Consider the following 23900-nt stretch of genomic DNA (forward strand, 5'->3'; position numbering starts at 1 on the left):
CCCATATGCAGACTTTCCATTTATCAATGTTAAACTTGAATTGCCATTTCTTGGCCCATCTGCCCAACTTTTTCAGAGCCTATTGCAACAGCATACTGTCATCACTCTTATTAACCACCCTGCCAACCTTTGTATCATCTGCAAACTTGGACATTAAGCCTAATATACCTTCATCAGTATCTTTGATAAATAAAGAAAACAACAATAGGTCCAACACCAAACCCTGGAGGACTCCACTAATAACATTAGTCCACGAAAATAAGAGTCTGTTAATTACCACTCTCTGTCTTCTCCCACTCAACCATCCCTTAATCCATAGCAATAACTTGCCCTTAATGCTGTACTGCTCCATCTTGTTTAGCAGACTTTTATATGCAACAGTATCAAAAGCTTTCCTCAAATCCAAGAGTATGTCAAAATTATTTTTTGCATCCAGTTCCTGTGTGACCACTCATACTATCCAATCAAATTGGTCAAACAAGATTTCCCTTTAACAAACCCATGTTGTGTCCATAGTATAATTGCAGCCTTGTCTAAATGAATCTGCATTACTTCTTTTACCAGTGACTCATTTATTTTCCGTGAAAAAGAAATTAAACTAACAGGTCTGTAATTATTATTCATGTCACCCTTTGATTCCCCCTTTGTGATGTGGGAATACATTCACACATCTCCAGTGCACAGGGACCTGCCTTGAATCCACGGATGCTCTCATAATTATGGCTAAAGGTTTGCTTACTTTCTTCACTGCCTTCCTTAATATAACTGAATAGATCCTCCCCCACCCCCAGGTGATTTTTTGTTTAACTGCAACAATTTCTCTTCCACATTACTCTCAGTTACTACAAAATCATTTAGCTCCCTGTTAGAGTTTGATAAACTTCTGGTCTCCACTTCTCTAGGGAATTCTCCACGTGTGAATGTAGATGAAAAATACTCATTCAGTTTGTTCAGCTACCTGAGCAGGATCATCAATGGTCAAACCAATATTGAGTGGACGAATTTGATTCATCCTCATCCTTCTAGTGTTTACATAAGTAAAGATGCCTTTTCTGTTTTTCTTTAATCTGCCTTTGCTTGCCTGACCTCCTCTGTGACTAGTGACCGTGATTTCTGACTAGTTTATATTTACCATAGGTTTCTGTGTCACCCAATAATTTTTATGCATCCCATGCGTGTTTCTTCTCTGCCACGAGTCTTATCAGTTCATTTGACTTCCATTTAGGCCTATATATTGAAGAGTATTTCTTAGTTGGTATGAAAAGCTTAGTAGCTTCTGTGATTAATTCCTTCGACACTTCTCATTTGGAATTTGCTGATGGTAACATCATTAGTTAGTCCACTGTATAGAATTTAAAGACTGTCTGAGACCACTGTAGCCACCTTTGCAAAAGCAAAAACTACCCTTTATCCTTGATGGTAGTTGCATCTTTAAGGAAATCTCAAATCGGTACACTGTGATCACTGCCGCCCAGTGGTTCTTTTATCTGCAGATTCTTAATGCATAAATAATCACTGCTGATAATCAGATCAAGAGTATTATCCCGCTTGTTGGCTCTCTAACTTGCTGCTGTAGAAAACACTGATCCAATAAATCCGCAAAAGTCTTGCTAGTCTGTGAGTGACCAACCCACAAATTCCAGTCAATGTCTGGGAAGTTAAAATCCCACATTATAAGACATTCTGATTTACTGGCTCACTCTATTTCTTTGTACAGCTGTTCATTGTACTCATCAGAGTCATTAAATCTATAACAAACTGCAACTCTTATTTTTGCTTTTCCAGTGCTTATGCCACAGCAGACTGACTCAACATTGCACTGGCTACCCATGTCAACTGGATGAACTGTCTTAGATTTTATGTGCTTCTTAACTAAGAGCATAACCCCCCCAACCTTGCCCTGTCCTTTCTGTATACATTATACTCCCTGTATTCAAATGCTGCATCCCTTATATCTGAGAGTCACCACATCTACAAAATTCCCACAGTATCTACATTTGATGTCTTGACCAGCACTTCAAATTCTTCAAATTTATTTACTATACTCCTATCACAGGTATACATGCACCTGTTCTTACTCTTAGTTATCCTAACACAGTCCATGTATTTACTTATTTCATGATGGCTTACAGCACTTCTTGAAATCCCAGTATCTTGCTTTCATGGCTGCTGCTCATTCCAATATAAACAGTGCAAGAATCAATTTCATCTCTGCCTGTGGCTATTGTTAATCTATTAGTCTGTAAATCCCCTCAAGCTAGCAGTTTCCTGACCTACCTAACATAGCCTTGATAGCATTAGCAAATATTCTTACACCCTTTCCATTTAAGTGTATCCCATCCCTGCATGGGATACACTTAAATGAAAAATTCTACCCCGTGAGCCTTGCACATCTCTCCAAGATAGAATTGATTGGCAGGGCTCTCTTCATATACTCCGTTCTATCGAGTCTGGGCAAAATTGCAGTCATTTTCAAATTTAACCCTTACTCGCGATTTTTTTTTCAACGTTTCCCTCTACTTGTTAAATTAGTCTGCAGATCTCTTGCTCTGAATATCATTAATGCCAATGTGTATGATAATATCCCCTTTGTCCCTGGCAGACATACCCTGGGTCTATTCCACCTGTCCTTTTTGCACAATATATTTCCTGTTTCCCTGACAATAATCATCAACAACTAGCTCCTATGGAACTAATGCATTCTGCCTTGTGGGGTTGACACTGTGTTACATGATGACCAAGTGCAAGCTCTGGCTTTGATGTGGGCAGCTGAGAGCTTGATAGGCCCCGATTTAAATCCTTTGAGGGCATCCAAACTGTTCTTCAAGCTCTCATAAAGGTCCATAACTACATTAATGTGTTAGTATATAGTCGGATGAGAATTTGGAGATTAGAATGATAATTTCCATTACTAACAAGATGTGTAATAATGCAATGTTTGAGATATAAGAAATATTATAACCATTATATATCTATGATGTGTTAGTATAAACTTGGCACTTAATATCTCACTCCTTACATCAAGCACACATGAAGACTTTTCACACAATTTCATCCAATTTAATCTTATTCCTTGTGTGAGCATTGTCCGCACAAGGAATAAGATGAAATTTTCAGTAATTTAAGTGTAAATTTTCCCATGGGATTGCTATAAATGTGGAACTGTGGTTCTAATCCTTTAATTCCATTCAATAGCTGCCCACTGAACATAACATGGTGAAGTTTGGATAAACACTTTTGAGCACAGTGTAAATGTTCTTAACTTCTCAGCTATATAACTTGATAATCCTGAAATATAATGCAATAGTACATTACCTAACTTGTTTATCTGAGTTTAGTTAAAAAAATGACTCAATTTAAAAAAAAATAAATTTCCATTCAAGAAAAAGATTAAACTTTTAGTAATTTTATTGTAAACTTTCCCATATCTATTTTCAGTGTTTAAAAACATTACTACAGTTAGGGATCAATTTTATTTCCCACTTTTTCCCAAATAATTGCTAATAATGTTTATCAACCAGATTATTCATCCCTCTGCAATGCCTTAAAAGGTTCTTAGAAAAAAAAGTATTTTTTATGCATAAAGCTAAAATATAAAAGTTTCTTTCTATAAATAAATTACAGTACTAATTTAAAATATCTGTTATCGTTTCAGGAGCCATTATCTCTGGAAAAAATGAAAAAGCTTACAGAAGTGTATTCTTTAAAAGATGTGAAGAACTCAGAAATTCGCTTTAGGTAAGCCTTATTTTATTTATTAAATTAAAACCTTTAAAAAAAGTAATATGGCATTAGAGACTAAAATTTCAAACTATAAGGGTTGTGCAAATAAAGCAGAATTTAAAACAGTATACACCAATACCTCACTTAGCACGGCTACAAACAGCACGGGTTTCACTATAACACAGTTTTCATTTAAGTTTAGGTCAAATTTACTGTACATATTAAAACTCATTCAGTAGCCTAGACACGTACTCTATATGCAGGGTGTCTCGAAAATATTGGTACAAACATTTAGGGGAGGTAGGTAACATCCAAAGGAATGTGAATCGCATAGGAACCCATAACCGGAAACGTCACGGGAAAGTAGTAATAGAGGCACAAGAAGCAGAAATGACACAAGACAGTAATTAGTGGCAAACATTTATTTGACATAATATTAACAATGGAGTATGGGATGGATGAATTTCGTGATGTTACAACAGATGCTCGAAGGTTCCACCATGAGACACGATGCATGCGTGACACCGACGCAGCATGGATTGGCGGACATGGTCGAACACACCTGGAGTTTCTTTGACAGTAGCAGCAGCGCAGACAAGTCTCGCCACAAATCCATTTCCGTCTCCACAGGCAATTCATACACGATAGATTTGAGGGTCCACCACAGCCAATCCATCGACGCCCAAAACGCCTGTTCAAATGGTCACGAACACACCTTCCATAATGGGCAGGCGCCCCGTCATGTTGAAACCAAATGTTGCGTCTCACATTTGCTTAAACATCGTCAAGTAACTCTGGTAGGGCTTTTTCAAGAAAGATCTGATATTTAGCGGAGTTCGTGCGGGATGGTAACAGGTATGGGCCGACTAAGCAGTCACCGACCATACCCGCCCACACGTTTATTGTGAAGCGATGTTGTGCCGCATGGGGGTGCACACCATGTGGGCCTTCTGCTAATCCATACACTAGGTGCAAGTCTGCCAGTTCACAGTTCGTATATCGATGCATGCTCTTCGTGCAGCCAACGACTACTGCTTGAATGAGTAAAGCAGAAATTTTTCATCTCACGAACTGATGAACAGCGCCGTGTACCAACTTACTGTGATGTTTCCGGTTATGGATTCCTATGTGATTCACATTCCTTTAGATGTTACCAACCTCCCCTAAACGTTTGTTCCAATATTTTTGAGACACCCTGTATATGCTGCATTGTCGTAGCCTAGGTACGGTACAATATGCTGCGATGCCAACTTTGTTGTCTCATATGCGCGTGTGACAATAGCTCCCCTCAGGCAGTCAGCTGCCCCTCTACGTGGGCACCTGTACGTGGTGAGGGGACCTCCCAGTGACGCTGCTGGACTTCCAGACTAGCATCACTGGGATCCAACGCCCACAGCCTAGGTTCCGGGCTTACATCAATGGAATCCGGCGTGTTTGCCATGCGCTGCGACCCGTGGAAATTCGGAAAGGGGGATCCTGGTGGTTGAGGGGCCCAGCTTCAATACACCACTTTGGCCCCTGCTTCGACAAGACGGGTGGTCCTGGAAGGCCCGGCTAGGATCAATCGGCTAGTGGCTCGCCTGCGAGGGTCAACCGTGTCAATGCCACGCCCCTACCCTCATGGTCCGAGGGACAGGATTCAGGCTGGCGGCGGTGCGGGTATAGTGTCTGGGTAGCCCTGGCGTCCCACTCCCGAGCGCATTTATTGCATGCCGGGTAGTGGGCGTCCCTTTGGGCTCCGTGGTGGGTGGGGAGCCCGGGCACTGAACAATTTAATAAACTACATGAATCCTGATAAACTACCTTCTTCAGGGGCCCCAACCCGGTCCCTATCTGAAACTATTGAGAAAGATCCAGATAGCATTATTGCTAATAAGAGGCAGCGAACCGAACTACCATCAGGGCCAGTCCCAAGGTTCTTAATCATGCACTCAACAAGTGAAAAACCGATTGGAAAAATGTCACCCTTCTTTATCCAAAAAGGGTTGGATGGGTTAGCAGGTTCACCCAAGTCAGTTAAGAGGCTCCGTTCTGGAGACCTCTTAATTGAAACTAAAAATGACAGGCAATCAGAACACCTACTCCGAACAACATCAATCGGAGGAATCCCTATAACAGTGACACCACACAGAACACTCAATTCATCTAGAGGTGTCATTTCGGAGTGGGACCTTCTCGACGTATACGAGGAGGAAATCTGCTCCGAATTAAAACCACAGGGAGTCATTGCCGTCAAGAGAATCACTGCGCGAAGGGATGGAAAAATTGTTAAAACCAGGAGCGTTATCCTGACTTTTAACACTCCTAAACCTCCTGATGAGATTAAAGCTGGATACATCAACTGTTCAGTGCGTCCATACATTCCGAACCCTTTACGGTGTTTCAAATGCCAGAAGTATGGACATTCTCAAATGGCCTGCCGTGGAGTCCTTGCATGCGCTCGATGCGGTGCAAAGGACCACGAAACAACAGCATGTTCAGCCGCAAAACCCACCTGTATTAACTGTGAAGGCGAACACCCGGCCTATTCACGAGCATGCCAGAGGTGGAAAGAAGAAAAAGAAATTCAACGGCTGAAGGCAGAGCTAAATATATCATACCAGGAGGCAAGGAAATCGGTCAAACCCCTGAATATCAACAAACCTACCTACGCCCAGAAGGTAGCAGGGAGATGTTCCGTCGAAACTCAGACGGACATGACCATTCCTCCAAAGGAGTCTTTCACTCCCATCGCGCGGTATCTCTTAAGCTCTCAAAAACCTGCACAAAAGGACCAATCAGCTGCCACTCCTATATCGGTACCTCCTAATGCTCCACAAGTTCCAAAGGTAATTATGAAAGAAAAGAATAAGAAAGGGGAAGTCCCCCCTAGTACCCAAGAAAAGATGGATGTAGAGCAGAAGGAGGTAACCGAAGAGTCAGTCTTGGAACTCTTTGCGGAGGAGGAAATGGACACGGGACAGCGTCCATTCTTCCCCAAAAAAGATAAATCCAAGACTGATAAAAGTAAGCCCTCAGCACCTCGGAAGCCGCCTGATGGACCCACCAAGCCAAAATAATGGGTAAATTCCTACAATGGAATTGTCGTGGATTCCGGCGAAATATTGATGACATCAAGGCCCTCCTGCAAAAGCACGAGCCAGTTTGCTTTTGCTTGCAGGAGACATATCTCAAGGCAAATGACGATCCCACCATGCACAACATCACAGTTTTCCGAAAGGATAGAATTGCGGACGGCTCTGTACATGGGGGAGTGGCTATCCTTGTGGGTAACCATACCCCAGTGCAGCCCTTGCTAATTACAACCAGCATAGAGGCTGTTGCAATTCGCCTTTCAGTGGGATTCTTATTAACTGTATGCTCTATATATTTGCCACCTGGGACTGACATCTCCCAGGCAGACCTTGATGATCTTCTAACGCAGCTGCCTCCCCCTTTCTTACTTCTTGGGGATTTTAATGGACATAACACCCTGTGGGGTAGTGCTAACATCAATCGAAGGGGACGAGTCATAGAGCACATGCTCAATGACAATGACCTTTCCCTTCTAAATACTGGAACAAACACCTTTTTCCACATGCCTACCCGTACTTTTTCTGCCATTGATCTCTCTATCTGCTCCCCTTCTCTACTCCCTTCACTCACCTGGGAAGTGGAGGAGAATCCATACGGTAGTGATCACTTCCCCGTGATAACCTTGCTACACAGTGGGAGACCATGTCTTCCCTTCAGGCTACCACGGTGGAAGATTGATCAGGCTGACTGGACTGCCTTCCAACACCAGGCAAATTTTGATCTTAGTACAGTCAGTCAAGAGCCTATCAATGATGCAGTTACGTACATCACAGAAAATATTGTCCAAGCAGCTGCTAATGCTGTCCCAAAAACATCAGCCCGGTTTCCACCATTTCCTAAACCTTGGTGGAATTCACAATGCACAACAGCAAAAAAGGCTCAAAACAAAGCGTGGGGGATATTTCGCCGATATCCTACCACGAACAACCTTATAGCCTTCAAACGTGCACGAGCCAAAGCACGTAACATCCGTCGTCAGAGTCAAAAGGAATCGTGGATCCGTTTTACAACCTCTATTAACCAGTCTACCAACTCTAAGGTAGTCTGGGATAAAATCCGGAAAATGAAGGGAAAATATACATCCCACCCTTCTTCAATCCTAGATTATAATGGATGCGCTATTGCAGATCCAACTGCAATAGCTAATTCTCTTGGGGAAACATTCTCCAAGATCTCTGCAACATCTTCGTATTCCCCAGAGTTTCTGGTCCTGAAATATAAAATTGAAAAACAGGCACTTAGCTTTAAATATAAGAGTATTTATCCCTACAACGGGGATTTCACTATTTTGGAACTGAAAAGGGCCCTCGCTCTTTCCAAAGCAAGTGCCGTTGGACCAGATGGCATCCATTATGAAATGATTAAACATCTTTCATCAAAATCTATGGATTGTCTGCTCCTTCTGTATAACAGAATTTTTACTGAAGGGCAATTTCCGGACTCCTGGCGAAAGGCTATCGTTCTTGCCTTTCCTAAGCCAGGAAAGGATCCAAAAGTCACCACCAATTATCGTCCTATTGCTCTGACTAGCTGTCTGTGCAAAATCCTGGAGAGAATGGTTAATTCTCGTTTAATTTGGTATCTTGAATCAAACGACCTTCTCTCCAACATTCAGTGCGGCTTCCGAAGGAACCGGTCCACTTTGGACCATCTTATTAGAATGGAAGCATCCATCCGGGATGCTTTCCTAAAACGCGAACACTTGGTGTCGGTGTTCTTTGACTTGGAAAAAGCGTATGACACAACTTGGAGATTTGGCATTTTAAAAGATTTACATAATCTAGGCCTTAGAGGGCATCTCCCCTTTTTTATTCAAAACTTTCTCGCCAAACGATCGTTCCAAGTTCGGGTGGGATCCTCACTCTCTCGCTCCTTTAACCAAGAGGAGGGAGTACCACAAGGATCAGTATTAAGTGTCACGCTTTTTGCCATCAAAATAAATTCCATCACAGAACAACTTCCTCCAACTGTAAACAGTGCCCTCTATGTTGATGACTTTAGCATTTTTTGCCAGTCATGCAACATGAGGGTTATTGAAAGACAACTGCAGAAAGCCATCAATAGTCTGAATTCCTGGGCACTTGCTAATGGCTTCAGGTTCTCGCCGGAGAAGACCGTTTGCGTACACTTTTGTCGCAAGCGTAATCTTCATCCTGAACCTGAATTAAGGCTCGGACAAAATGCTATTCCAGTAGCAGCGAACACTAAATTCTTGGGACTCATATTCGATAAAAAATTGACCTTTCTGGATCACATTCGCCAACTCCGCACAAAGTGCACAAGAGCCCTTAATATGCTCCGCTCGCTGTCCTCCTTATCCTGGGGTGCAGACCGATGCACCCTTTTACGGCTTTACCGTGCACTTGTGCGATCCAAATTAGATTATGGGTCCCAAGTATATTCTTCAGCCAGAGACAGTGTACTTCGATGGCTGGATCCTGTCCATCATCAGGCTATACGTATTGCTACTGGAGCATTTCGAACATCTCCTGTCCAGAGTTTATACGTCGAAGCAAACGAACCACCGTTATCGTTTCGACGTAAGCAGTTGTCTTTAAAGTACGCTTTAAAACTGAAATCCCTGCCAGACCATCCTACGTGGCCCTTCGTTTTTGAGCCACGATGGGAAAACTTGTACAACACCCGTAAGACAGCCAATCGTCCTTTTGGTATTCGTGTCCAAGAGCTACTCAACGAACTCAATATCAAGGTAGACAAGGTTGCCCAAACATCCAAGCAACCCTTTCCACCCTGGCATGCTCGTGTCCCGGCATGCGACTTGTCGCTTAGAAACTGGAGAAAGTCGGACACTCCATCATGCGTCTACCTGCAGCTCCATTCAGCACACCGAACTGAATATTCCGACTTCGCGCCAGTCTACACAGACGGTTCGAAGTCAGAATCATATGTGGGATCTGCTGCTGTCTTCACAGACAGCACTATCTCAGAGCAGATTCCCTCTGAATGCAGCATATTTACTGCTGAGCTGCACGCTGTAGAGTTAGCCTTGGATCATATTAGTAAATGCCAATACCAACGGTTCATTTTATATTCCGACTCTCTTAGCATGTTACAGGCTGTAATATCTGTGAGGTATAATCCCCATCCAGTTCTGTCTAGCATTCAGCAGAAGATTCACGTTCTCCATGATCGTGAATATGACATCCGCTTCTGCTGGATTCCGAGCCACATTGGGATTAGGGGAAATGATTTGGCTGACGCCGCAGCCAAATCAGCAATTCCCAATAATAACCGTTGCCTGTTAGTCCCTTATACAGACTACAGGCAAATAATACATCAAAACATACATTCCCAATGGCAGGACTCGTGGAATAGACAGACTGCGAATAAATTATATTGTATAAAGCCTGTAATTGAACCGTGGCAGTCTTGTCTGCGCAGGAACCGTAAGGAGGAAGTTGTTCTAGCTCGTCTCCGCATCGGACACAGTCATCTTACACATTCTTTTCTGCTGAGGGCAGATGACTGTCCTATGTGCGAGCAATGCGACACCATTTTATCTATTAATCACATTTTAACCGTATGTCCACGTTTTAGACATGAACGTGATTTATACTTTACCGTTTTTAGTCATCTGGCTGAGCCTTATACACTCAGTCAGATTTTATCTGACAATGACCATGTGTCTGCTGTTTTTAGCTTTTTAAAATCAATAAACATTTTTACTGCCATATAAAATTTACGTTTTATTGTGCTTTTCCATTGATTTATCTTTTATACTTTTGTTAATATTTATTTTGACATGGTGACCTAACTAGTTAGGTCACTGAAAGTTTCAATTTTTATTAATGACATGGTCTTGGCGCATTATAGCCCTAGTAGCTAATGCGCCAATAAAACCAAAACCAAACCAAACCAAGCAGTCAGCTGCAACGTGCAACAGTGTTCAATATTCGTAATTTCATCTGGTTTTTGAGATGATGTGATAGCTTTTCAAACTTTTCATTTCACTTTTTGTTTTTTTACCCCTTTAAAGACAATCGAATATATATCTGCATCTTGGCTAGAAATCACTGCCAACAACATGCATTCTTTTGGCAGCAGGTTTTGCCCCATTTGGTAAATGATTTCACTGGATTTGAATCACAAGTTCAGATAACTGCCGAAGACATTGTGAAGATTGGAAAAGACTTGGGATTCGAAACTTTGGACACTATCAATGTATCTGACTGTGTTGACTTTCATGCGACTTAGATGGTGCAACTCTCCTTGAAATTGATGAGCAAACTGCATATGAAGAGGAGGAAAACAATTCTGAAGTGGCACCAAAAGTATTTTCAACAGAAGATTGGAGAAAGTTTTTCGGGGGGGTTGACATGGCCTGCGAAACGATCATGAATGGAGATCTGAATGTTGAACATAGTATCAAGATACGGCAAATTTTACAAGATGGGATTCAATGCTACAAAGACATGAATGCCAAGAAAAAGAAAAGACGACTTCATTATTGAAATAACTAAATAAACAACTGCCTTTTTTAAAGCTTTTTTCTCGTCTCTCATGATGTTAACTTTTCATTAAAAAATTTTTGCAATATTTTTTTTATTTCAAATCCTTTTAATTGGCTATTAAGTGCAAATTGTTTATAGATTTATTATAATTTGTTTATAGACTTTCTCTGGTATGCATTCAATTAAAAGGATTACAACAATACCCATTATAATTATACCCCAATCGGCACGGTTTCACATAACATGGAACAGTTTTGGTACCAATTATCAGTGCTATGCAGGGTATTGTTGTATACCCAAATAGACAAGGCAGTCACAGAGCTTAACATATGGCATAGTTTTTCTCCTTGACAATACAATTCCTCATGCAGCAGAGTTTGAATGTCAAATTCTGCTACAGCTGAGAAGGCATTCAAAGGCCACTGATTTCACTATCAGTCAGGGCAGTTCACTGCTAACACAGTGGTTCTGAAGTCCCAATGCCATGAATGCTCATAAAGTCATCTCTGACTTTTTTTTTTTTTTTTTTTCAAAAGTTTTATTTTAGCAACCTCTTTAACTGCCAGAACGAGAAGAAGTTCTATGAATATTTGTAAACAAAAAATACAGCATTTGTGTGTTTTTTTTTGTTTTTTTTTAAACTCTATAATTGTTATTTTACAGATGGCTTCGACTTGGGCTACGAGCTCAATGGAATGAAATTATACCCTTAGCTGTAAAATTTATCACAGAACAAGGAAGGATGAAATTTGTTCGTCCAATTTTCAGGTAATATTCACTAAAGTTCTTATTATAATAACTGATGACTAATTAAATAGCAATAGCTATACCAACCCCTCTAATAATTTGTCTAATCTTCATTAAATTTATTCATACTACCCATCTACACAACACCAAATGGGAGTTTGTTCCAACAATCAGTCATTCTCTGGCTGAAAGCAAATTTTGTCATATCTATCCTGTAATCATCCTTTTTCAGTTTAAATTTATATCCACTTATATGCATTGTCCAAGCAAGAGTTAGGATGCCATCAGCATTTAATTTACTCAATCCAATTAAGTCCTGAAATATGCATCCCAAGTCTTTCTTAGTAAGGGTATCCTTTTGTGTCCCTGACTAATCTTGTTGTTCTTCTCTGTACCCATTCAAACATCACATTCTTCCTGAAATGAGGCTTTCAGATCTATATGCAGTACTCCAGATTCAGCCTAACCCTTGCCTTATAAAATGAGATAATTACTCCTTTTCCCCTGCTGGCAAAGATCCAATATCATTGCTGTCCTGGCAACCTGTTTGTACTACTTTCTAAGCAATGCAGAGAGTTCGCTGGGTTCTGTCAATAGCTTTCACCTTCTCTACTACCCGGAGTATGGTACCACCAGTTTTGGGGTCACTGCTTTCCGTATGTAGTACCGTGCATTTTTCAATTATTAAACTTCAATTGCCAGTTCACCGTCAATCTGTCTAATTTCTCCACATCTTGTTACCTTGATTTCTGTCATTATTTTCCCCTGGAAAAGAAGTCAAGATTACAGGTCTCTAATTACTTACTTTATCTTTGGTCCCCTTTTTGAATAAGAGAGAAATTTGAATTAATCCAAGGATGCTCTCACAATTATGGCCAGAGGTTTGCTTTGGCTGCCTTATTTACCTTTAGCTTCAATAGTTTTCCCTCCAATTCTTGGTTATTACAAAATCATATAGCTTCCAGTTATAATTTGGTATACTTCTGGTATTCCCATCCCTAAAACTTTCTTCTTGTGTTGATGTAGATGCAAAATATTTATTCTGTTTGTCAGCAAGCTGAATAGGATCATCAGTAGTTATACTATTCATATCCAGGGGGAGGGAATATAGTTTATTAATTTTCCTTCTAACACAAGCAAAGAACTCTTTGCTATTTTTGTTGAATATTTTTGCCAGAGACTTCTTGCAATCTGCCTTAGCCTGCCTAACCACATTTGTGACTTGCACATGAGTTTGTTTCTCCGATAATTTATAATCATCCCTTGCATTTTTCTTCTCTTTCACTCATCTGACTAGTTCGTATGTCATCCATTTTGGTGTAAACCTTGAACAGTACATATTAGTTGGAATGAAAAGTTTGGTAGCTTCTATGATTACATCCTTGAATGCTTTCCACTTAGAATTTGCAGTTTGCAACATCATCAGTTGGTCCCACTGAAAAGACTTTAAAACTGTATATGACCATAGTAGTCACCTTTAAAAAAAAAAAAAAAAAAAAAAAATCTCTTCCCTTCACTCTTGTCATTAGGTATATCTTTTAAGTAAATCTCACATCAGTACACTGATCGTTGCTGCCTAGCAGTTCTTTTATCTGTAAATTCTAAATGCATGGAGAGTCACAGCCATGCAGTAAACTCAGAAAGATTCTGGCTGCTGCATGATCATCCCACAAGCTCCAATCGATATCTGGAAAGTTAAAGTCATCCATTATAAGAAATTCTGGTTTACTGGCACACTCTGTCTTCATTATACTGATTAGAGTCATTTGGACTACAATATATTGCTATCCTCATTGTTTTTCAGGGGCTTATATCACATCAAACTGACTCACTATTATTGGACACCATCAACTTTGTGTACTTCTTAACCAACAGTATATCACACCCCTTCCCCATCCCTTATTTCCAAGCAGCACCATGTTTCTGATATCCGTACAATGTCAGTCTTTGATGACCTAACAATTACTTCAAATTCTAATTTATTCACCATAATCCTAGCATTAATGTACAAGCAAGTGCACCTGTTTTTATTCCTAGTAACTCTAACACATTCCCTTTAATTTCTTGTTCCATGAGGGCCTTCAGTTTGCTCTATAATTCTCCACACCTTGTTTTCTTAGCTGCAGAATGTCCCAATAGATGCAGTGCAAAAAGCAATTTCATATCTACTTGCAACTGGTGTTTAACTATTAGTCTATATATCCCCCACCAAGCTAGCAATTTTCCAACCCACCTAACAGTGTCTCAGGAGCAATAACAAAAATTCTTGTACCACTTCTATTTAAGTGTGTTCTTTTCCTATAAAAACAGTCTCTCCTGTTAACATGCACAGATCATGCTGAGAAAAATTCTACCTCATGTGTCTTGCGCAGTTTCTCCAGGGTCGAATGTGGTATTTGATGCTTGCACGTAGACTCTAGCATTGAGATGGGAGCTGAGAACTTGATGGGTCCCTCATTTTGGAGCTGGAAGTCATTTTGAGGAATTTGTACTTATTCTTGAAAATGTCATTTTTAGTAAATTGGTGAATTTTGACATGTTGTATTTCCCACTTTACACACATAGTACGATGATATTTATTTTATTTTGCTTGGTTCCTTTGGAAATAATTGTACTTAGTTCCTCTGCAGCCATTAGATTTATTCAAGACATATTGGATTAGTGTTTGAAAATTGTCTTCCAGTAAATTTCATAGAAAGTTGCATAATGAAATAAAAAAGTATATAATGCAACAAAAGGTACATAACTTTGTATGAGTAACTGTTGTTTTGTATCACATATGGGTCATTGGCTCTTACATAGGGTGCCTGGGTATCTGCTAATGAAGGAACAGTAATCCCTGAAACAGTTCATTGAGTAATGGACTAAAGAGGGGAAGCATTATTTATTTGAAGGATGAATGAATCAAGCTGTGATTTTGCTTCATAGTATGATGCTTTACTTTTAAAACTGCAATTTGTTTTATAGCTATGTACAAAAAATTATCCATTTGCCCTGTTGAAATGATGAATTTTTTTTATGCATCTATGGTGCAAAAATCATATTGCATTGATACATTATTTTTGCTTGATGACATTTTTATGCTTTTTTGAAAATCATTCTTCACCTTAAAATGAGAAAATTTAATTTATAATGCATTTTAAAAAAGCCATAATTGGAATATCCTTTCTACCATTAAAAGACAAAAATATATTTTAAAAAGTACATATTTATTTTGTATATTTATGGTTCAGTGAAGGAAGGTAGTTGAATTTAATAGGGAATAAAGATTGTATTTGATTTTGTATAAAGCAGATGAGTGAAAGTTATCCATATTTTTAGTATAATACAGTTACTTCACAGAAGGCATATAAATATTGTTAAATGTTCTGCATCCCATGTATGAAGAAATAAGATTATGTAAATCCATTATTATAAGTACAGTATTTTCCAGATAATGTGCACTGGACCAAAAGATGTTTCAGAAGGCAAAGTTTTTATATTTTATCATATATATATATTTGAAACAGAAATTCCAAATACATACTAAGCTTAAGTCAGCGCAAAATAAACTCATACTTGTAAAAATGCCAAAAACCTGTCATCACTGATGTTGTGGTCTTAACTTTCATGTTCTTCAAAGAGTACATCTTCACTGCTGATTCCACATTTCATAGTAACTATCCCATGTTTCATTAGTTCCCATAAATTTTTCCCCATTTGCAAACCTGTGAAATTGTTGATCGCTTCATTCATCCTATTCTTATCAAATGAGCATTGATGTCCAGTGGCTCCAATTGGTTATTGTTCTCTTGGAAGGCACAGCTAACTCCATGTTTAATTCAGCAAACTTTCTTTTTGTTGCTTCTGTTATATGTGATCTGGACTGGTTGCACACCAAAAAAACAAGTTTTTCAGAAGAATACCTGGACAATTTGGGCTGCATTTTTCCTAGCCATAAGATAAAGAAAAGCATCAGTGCACTTCGTATACTTTTGGATCATAAGACTTGGGAATTTTGGGCAACATTTCCCAGAAGAAAAGTGCATCCTGTGATCCGGAAATATGGCAATTGTTTTGTAAGATCTTGTTTTCAGGCAGTTTAACACATTATATATTTCATCATTCTTCTCTGTTCATTTCAACATGTGGACTTAAGAAACACTATGAATTTACTTAAGAACAGCTAAAATTGGCACAACTTTCTCCTAAAATAAACATATTTATGGATTGTTTTCATTATGACTAATATATTAAATTTAAAATTGCTATATATATATATTTTTTTTAAAATCATATATTGCATTTATTATATAAGCTTAGCATATGAAAATTGCCTATCATGTTAAATATCACTTGAATAGCATGGTCCGTAGGAAATTTAAATAAAGGACAAATTAAGCACTTCTATGTATCTATAAACTAAATATCTGTTTTCCAATCACAAGTTATATATAGATTGCAATCAAATTTTTCATGTTGTTGCCACTTCTTCAGTGATTGCCATTGGTGCTATTTTGCCATTATCCTACATGACAGTATAGCAGTTTTGCATCTTGTCACTCATTTGAAGAGTTATGGGTTTGAGTTCCATCATAGACTGGAGGAATTTCTAAAGATCTCTTCAATCTGGACTGTAGTTGGCTCATCTAAGTTGGTGATGTACCTAAAACCCAACAACAGATTTAGAGATTTCGCCATTGCAGTGAATAGAATGACCAAAAATTTAACATACATGATTATAATCACATAATGAAATGTGCACTTCTGGCATTATACATGCATCTTCAGTTACAGCCGTGACAAGCCCCTGGGCTCTTATAAACTGCCCTCTGCTGGCTGTCCATGCCCTTCTCTGTCAGATATAATATATATATATCTACATAATATGTTCATAACATAATATGTTGAATGCTTCCCAAATGAACATATGAGCATATGTTCATTTGGGAAGCATTCAAAGAACTTATCTTGGAAGCTACTAGGCTTTACATACCAACTAAGAAATATTGTTCAAGGTTTAGGCCTAAATGGATGTCAGATGAACTAATGAGACATATGGCAGAGAAGAAAAATGCATGACATGGAAGCCTATGATAGATATAAGCTGGTCTGTAACCAAGTCACAAAGGAGATTAGGCAGGCAAAGGCAGATTATGAGAAATCCTTGGCAAAGGATGCAAAGAAAAAAAGAAAAGAGTTCTTTACCTATGTAAACTTTAGAAGGAAAGGGATGAATCAGATTGGTCCACTGGATATTGATGGTTCAACTGTTGAGGATCCTGCTCAGGTGACTAACAAAATAAACAAGTATTTTGCATCTACATTCACACATGAGGAGTTATTCGGGAAGGGGAATGCCAGAGGTGAAGTAAACTCTGGCAGTGAGCTAGATGATTTTGTAATAACTGAGAGGAAAGTGGAGGAGAAATTGTTGAGGATAAACATAAAAAAGGCACCCGGGGTGGATGGGATCTATCCAGTTATATTAAAGGAGGCAGCAAACGAAGTAAGCAAACCCTTAGCCATAATTATGAGAGCTTCTTTGGACTCAGGGGAGGTACCCATAGACTGGAGATGTGCAAATGTGACCCCAATTCACAAAGGAGGATCAAAGGCTGACACAAGTAATTATAGACCTGTGAGTTTAACTTCTGTTCCAGGAAAATTAATGGAGGCACTGGTTAAAGAAGCACTGCAGTATCATCTAGACAAGACTTCAGTTATAGCTCGGACACAGCATGGTTTTGTTAAGGGAAAGTCTTGCTTGACCAATTTGATTGGATACTATGATGCAGTCACAAAAGAACTGGATGCAGGGAATAACTTTGATATTATATATTTGGATCTTAGAAAGGCTTTTGATACTGTTGCACATGGAAGATTGCTGCACAGATTGGAGCAATGTGGCATTGGAGGCAAATTGCTGCTATGGATAAAGGGATACTGAGGGGGACAAGACAGAGAGTGGTAATCAGTGGACTAATGTTATTAGTGGAGTCCCTCAGGGTTCAGTGTTGGGTCCATTATTGTTTTCTGTACTTATAAATGATATTGATGATGGTATATCAAGCTTAATGTCCAAGTTTGCAGATGATACAAAGGTTGGCAGGATTGTTAAGGACACTACTGATGCCATGCTGCTGCAACAGGATCTGGAAAGGTTGAGCAGATGGGCTGAGAGGTGCAAATTAAATTTAACGTTGACAAATGTAAAGTACTACATATGGGAAACAGTAACCCCAGAGCAACGTATCAACTCTGTGGTACTACACTGACAGTGGAGAATGAAAAGGACCTGGGGGTAATTGTGCAGGCAGATATGAAGTTCTCTGAGCAGTGCAGATGGGCTGCAAGAGTAGCTCATGGTGTCTTGTCAATGATATACAGGAATTTTTCTAGCAGGGATAAGGAGGTGATTATTCCCTTGTATAAGGCAATGGTCAGGCCACACTTTGAGTACTGTATACAGGTCTGGAGGCCTCATTTCAAGGATGTAGAGCTGCTGAAACGAGTTCAGAGAAGGGCAACAAGATTAGTGAATGGAACAAAGGGTTGCTCTTATGAAGAAAGGCTTGAGTTTTGCAAATTACAGTGTCTGGAGACTAGGCACCGGCGAGATGATCTGATAGAGGTGTATAAAGCTTTGAATGGTTTGAGCATGCTCAATGCCAATGGGATTCTTCCTTTTGCTCAGAATAGTCACCTTTAGCCAGTGGGTAGTTGGTTGGTGGAACAGACTTCCATTCCTTGTTGTGGAAGTTGATAGCCTAAATAAATTTAAGGCTCAGCTGGACAGGTATTTCGAACGAATGGAGGGGTGAAATGGGAGTGGGTTTTTTTTTTTAATTGTTTAATTATAAAACTACTTTTATCATTTCCAGCCCAAATTCTATAAAGTGAGTCAAAACCATATCCAATTATCAATCTAAGAGCTATCCAAAACAGTTTTAGATTGGGAGCTCGAAGTTTCTTCCTTCATTTGTTAACATATATGCAGTAAATCCCAAAACTGGCTATCCGAAAAAAGCTGAAATTTTTAAGAGAAAAGTTTTATCAGCAAATTTGACTAAAATTTCCAGACTAGTAATGCAAAATAATTTCATTTAAATTTGCTTCTGGACTGCAGTAGCTACTACCTGACACTTGGGACTACCAAATTTCAGACACACAGTATGTGATACAGTACTGTTATGCTGTTTTGGCAGTCAGTACTATTAGGAGGCTTTTATCACTGTAGAAAAATTTGTAGCTTCTTTAACTGGTTCATTTTCTACTGTCATATATGCTATGATATTTGAATGTTAAGTTTATTATCTGTGGCCCAAGGGGATTACTACATTTTGAAACAGAAATTAAAAACCCTCTAAACTCTCTTTATAATTAAATTTTATTCCGATATATATAGAATATCCCTCCGGACTGTTCGTCAAACTATAAAAACGAAAAGCCTGTAAACAAAAAATGCTTTTTTTAAGTTAATATGGCATTCAGTTTGATTGACAGGAGCTGTCACTTTTCATTAGTAACAACCAGTGAAGACACATCACAAAATTAATAAACACTGGTGCATCCAATCGTGATGTAACACGAAAAGCATGCTACTTTGGAAAGCTACAGAAAAGTTTTTTTATTTAATTATAAATATAAAATTAACTTTTTATAGTTAATTATAATTAATGGCTCCCTTAGTCAACTGGTGCTTAAAATATTTCATATGGATGGAGAAGAGTAGCACACAATCTCGCTGGTTGCCACTCTTTGTCAGATAAAATGAAGCAACTATGGGTACGGTTTTATTTTACTGTTTATGTTCTGAACACTTACATGCCTGTATTTTGTACAGGCATGCAAATGTTTGGAATACTTTTATGCCTGTACACAGTAAAGATGCAGTACTGGCATGCAAGTCTTTGGAACATAATTAAAAATTGTTTTAAAACCACTTCAACAAATCAAAATTGTGCCCAAACCTTATTTGTTGTAGCTGACAAACGGTGGTACCCAGCAAGATTGTGTGATACTCTACCCCATCCATGATGGAGTCCAAAGCATTGTGCATTCTGATACATCCCTTCTCCCAGACTTTCTACATGCCCTTACTACTTATTTGCTTCACTTACCTATGGGTATTTGTACTCCAACATTTTTTCTTAATTTCCTTATTTGTCATATGGTCTTGCCATTGCTATTATCTACCAATAACTGAAATGTTTGCTAGACCAAATGTATAGGCATAACATACAATGGATATATGCTAAGCTTCCTGGCTACTATATGACCACTGACTGCTGCTTTGATGGTCATACAGTAAACAGGAAGGTTTGAGGGTTGAAGTATAGTAATTCTTAAGAGGAAACACAAGACATTAGAGCAATCTTATTGGGGAAGACTACAAATGATTATTGAGGGCAGATTGACCTTAAAAAAAATAAGGTTGAACTTTTCTTGTGTAATAGTCCTCACATTCTTCTTATATTATATATTCAATTGAAGTATGGTAAAACCACCTTCTTGCTCCTAGAACCATTCCTGAAAAATCCATGACCTTTGTGACATAACACATTATCCTGCTGAAAGTTTGTTACTATTTGGATAAACTGAACATGAGGAGATGCACCTGGTAAGTGACAATTTTAAAGTTGGCTGTGGCATTCACCCTTTGGTCACTAGTATCAAGAGACCTAATGTGCGCATTTAAAACAGTCTCCACACCATCTCACTTCCACTGCCGGCCTGCAGTCTTGACACCTGTCTTGATAGGTCCATTGATTCATGCTGCTATTTGTTGGACCAGGCAACCTTTTTTCGCTCTTCAGATCCTGTATATGATCCTGTTCCCACAGCTGCTTTGTTTTAGCTGATAAAAAGTGGAATTTTGTGAGGTTGTGCACCTGCTTTATTCTATTAGCATTAGCAGACACTTTTCTTGCATCACATGCTTCTGCATGTGATGCAAAAAAACAAGCTTATACATCATCAGCCAAAAAAAACTTCCCATTTCACCTATTCATTTGTGCCAAAAGTTTGTTCAGTTCTTTGAATTTATTTAAATTATCAACTTCTACAGTGACAGATGGAAGTTTGTTTCAGCATTCAACCACCTGCTGGCTAAAGGCACATCTATTGTGCAACTGTAGATGGAAGTTTGAATTTATGCCCTCTCAAGTGCTAATCTGAGCAAGAGGAAAAATCCCATCGGCATTGAGCTTGCTCAAACCATTCATAACCTTATGCACCTCAATCAGATCACCTCTCAAGTACCTAGTCTCTAGATGCTGCAATTCTCAGAACTTAAGCCTCTCTTTGGTAAGTGCAATCATTTGTTCCCCTATTCCATGATAATGTCCAATGCATTATTCTGATATATTCCTTTGACATCACAGTTATACTGCATGGTTCTTTTCACTCTCTGTCAGCCTTGCAAATCAACAAGCTATCTCTTGACACAGGACTGCTATTGGCTCCATGTTTTTCCTGTTTCACCATTCTTGGTATATTCTAGATCAACGTTTCACAAACTGTTCTGCAGAACACTAGTTTTTCCATGAGATGGAACAAGTGTTCCGCGAAAATTCGTAATTAATAATTTTTAAAAAATAAATAAATTTTGCATATTTGTAGCATACACCACTTTTTTGTATCATTATAATTTATTATTATTATTTTTTTTTTTTTTTTTTTTTTTTTTTCAGTTATTAATATACTGGCATAGACTAATAATCAAATAGACCGCATAACACTATTTATTTTGGCGGGCTTTGCATAGAAAAGCATGCGTATAGGCAGTGCCATCTATGAAAAAAGTAGCAATGTAGTGATCTAATATGCCATTTGTATGTGATTCAGCCTGGAGTACATGGGTTCAAGGAGAGGGGGAAGCGAACTGATATCATAACTAAACTTACTCTTTGTATAAATTTTTTTTTCATAATTTCAGTATTTTTTTGATAAATCAGTATTTCGAAATATTATTATTAAAATAAATGACCATGGATTTGTGGTTGAAAAAAGTAACTTTAAAACGAGAAGCAAGTACTTCTAGTATTGCAACTGTAGTCGATGAGAATGAACACAATATTGTCACACTTCAAAGTGAGGATGAACAATCGCAGCCTTTTGTTCCCCAAAAATCCAAAGTGAAAAAACAGGAACAAACTAAAAAGATGAAAACAAAAGTATGATGACAGTTATTTGAATTTTGGCTTTACATACAATATGTTGTAAATAAAGATGCCCCTGATGCATAGCACGTCGTATGCAATAAAATATTAGCAAATAGCTATTTGGCTTCTGCTAAACTTGTGTTCCGTAAATATTTTGTGAGATGAAAAGTGTTCCGTAAATATTTTGTGAGATGAAAAGTGTTCCGTAAATATATTGCGAGATGAAAAGTGTTCCGTAAATATATTGCGAGATGAAAAGTGTTCCGTGACTAAAAAAGTTTCGGAAACGCTGCTCTAGATGCTAATGAGCACAACACCCCCAGCAGGGTGGCATTGTCCTCTATACTTGCACTGGCACATATGCATCAACTGTCCTACCATGCTCGGTCACTTAAGTTGTACTGTTTGCCCATTCTCTTGCTGAATTGCACACAATCCTCATTATTTGACTACCTGTTTTATATAGCCTAGTACAGCCACTTGACATGGTCACTGATGGAATTGTTGATTCCTTGAATGGTGGGGGTGTACATGATAAACTGGCCACTGTGTTGATATATATGTATTGTATTTCATATGCAATGTAGAGGTTATGTATTTTACTTTCTTAGATATTGTCTATGCAAGGTAGGTGGAAAATATTATAAAAGCTTAAAGTTGCTTTATTGGCTTATAAAAAATATATAACAAAATCGCACTTTGGTGAGTAAAGAAAGCTACATTATTCTATATTTTTGAAATTTTATTTTAGAGATCTTTATGCTTGGAATGCAACTCGAGAACTGGCTCTGTCAACTTTCAATGCCAACAAAGATACGATGATGCATGTTACGGCATATACAGTGAGCAAAGACTTAGAGCTATGATGTAATTACCTAGTTCATCTGACTGTCTTGTGCTGTCCATAAATGGATGTCACATTTCTGTGAAACAATTTTTATTCTCCTCAAACGCACTCTTTGTATAACTTTTTTCATTCAATCAAAATACACTGTTATTTGTTTTTATATGGAGAAAATAAAATTACACAGTATTTAATTTTTTGCATATAATGGTAATATATTTATTTCTTTGCTTATTTTCTTCATTAGTATGCTATTATCATAGGTCTTAATCATTTTGCAATGTACAAAGTGATTAAGGCCTGTAGATTCTAACTTAGTTTCTGAAAATTTTAAATTTTCAGTAAAATTTTTTATTTATAAATATCTGTTTATACTCCCGCACATCAACCAAGTCAGTAGAGTTTATAATAAATTGTCAGTACAAATATTTATCGTATTTAGTAGTCATGGGCTTGAACTCTGGTCCACTCAAGGAACATGCACTCTCGCTCCTGACCACTGGACTACGTCAGATCTTTCATAAATAACTATTGATTTTGGAAATTTTAATCTGATTATTAATATAAAATAAAATGTATGAGAAGAATGTAAAAAATGCAGTGAATAGTAAGTTACAAAGTCACAGTGCATAAAAAAGTTGAAATATATAACTTCGAGATGGAAAGAAATATATAACTTTGTCAATTCTACTAATTCAAATTATAAAATAAACTTTATAAAATTCTTTAAAATATGGAATTAAGAAAGTAATCTGGCTCATGTAATGATCACATTTGTCTTTATGAATCCCTGAAAAAATGGCCTCCAAGCGACACTGCTCCTGACTCCCCGTGGCAGGGCTGGTAACCTAGGGTGAAAAGTTATCCTCCAGGGCTAAAAGGAGTAACCATGAA

The 23900-nt window shown here is 38.3% G+C and overlaps 1 protein-coding gene across 2 annotated transcripts in view; it reads left to right on the top strand.

Moving 5' to 3' along the window:
* LOC150087502 (leukotriene A-4 hydrolase) overlaps positions 1–23200 on the top strand; it is a 122910-nt gene extending 99710 nt beyond the window's left edge. For both annotated transcript variants that reach the window (XM_090371218.1, XM_090371217.1), the window contains exons 15-17: positions 3656–3738; positions 11934–12038; positions 22914–23200. In XM_090371218.1, coding sequence (XP_090227344.1) covers positions 3656–3738; positions 11934–12038; positions 22914–23028 — 303 coding nt within the window. In that variant the 3' untranslated portion in view covers positions 23029–23200. The remainder of the gene's footprint in view (positions 1–3655; positions 3739–11933; positions 12039–22913) is intronic.
* The last annotated feature ends 700 nt before the right edge of the window (positions 23201–23900 follow it).

Source organism: Mastigoproctus giganteus, chromosome 4, assembly GCF_048544385.1.
Source record: "Mastigoproctus giganteus isolate SK-2022 chromosome 4, ASM4854438v1, whole genome shotgun sequence".
NCBI lineage: Eukaryota > Metazoa > Arthropoda > Arachnida > Uropygi > Thelyphonidae > Mastigoproctus > Mastigoproctus giganteus.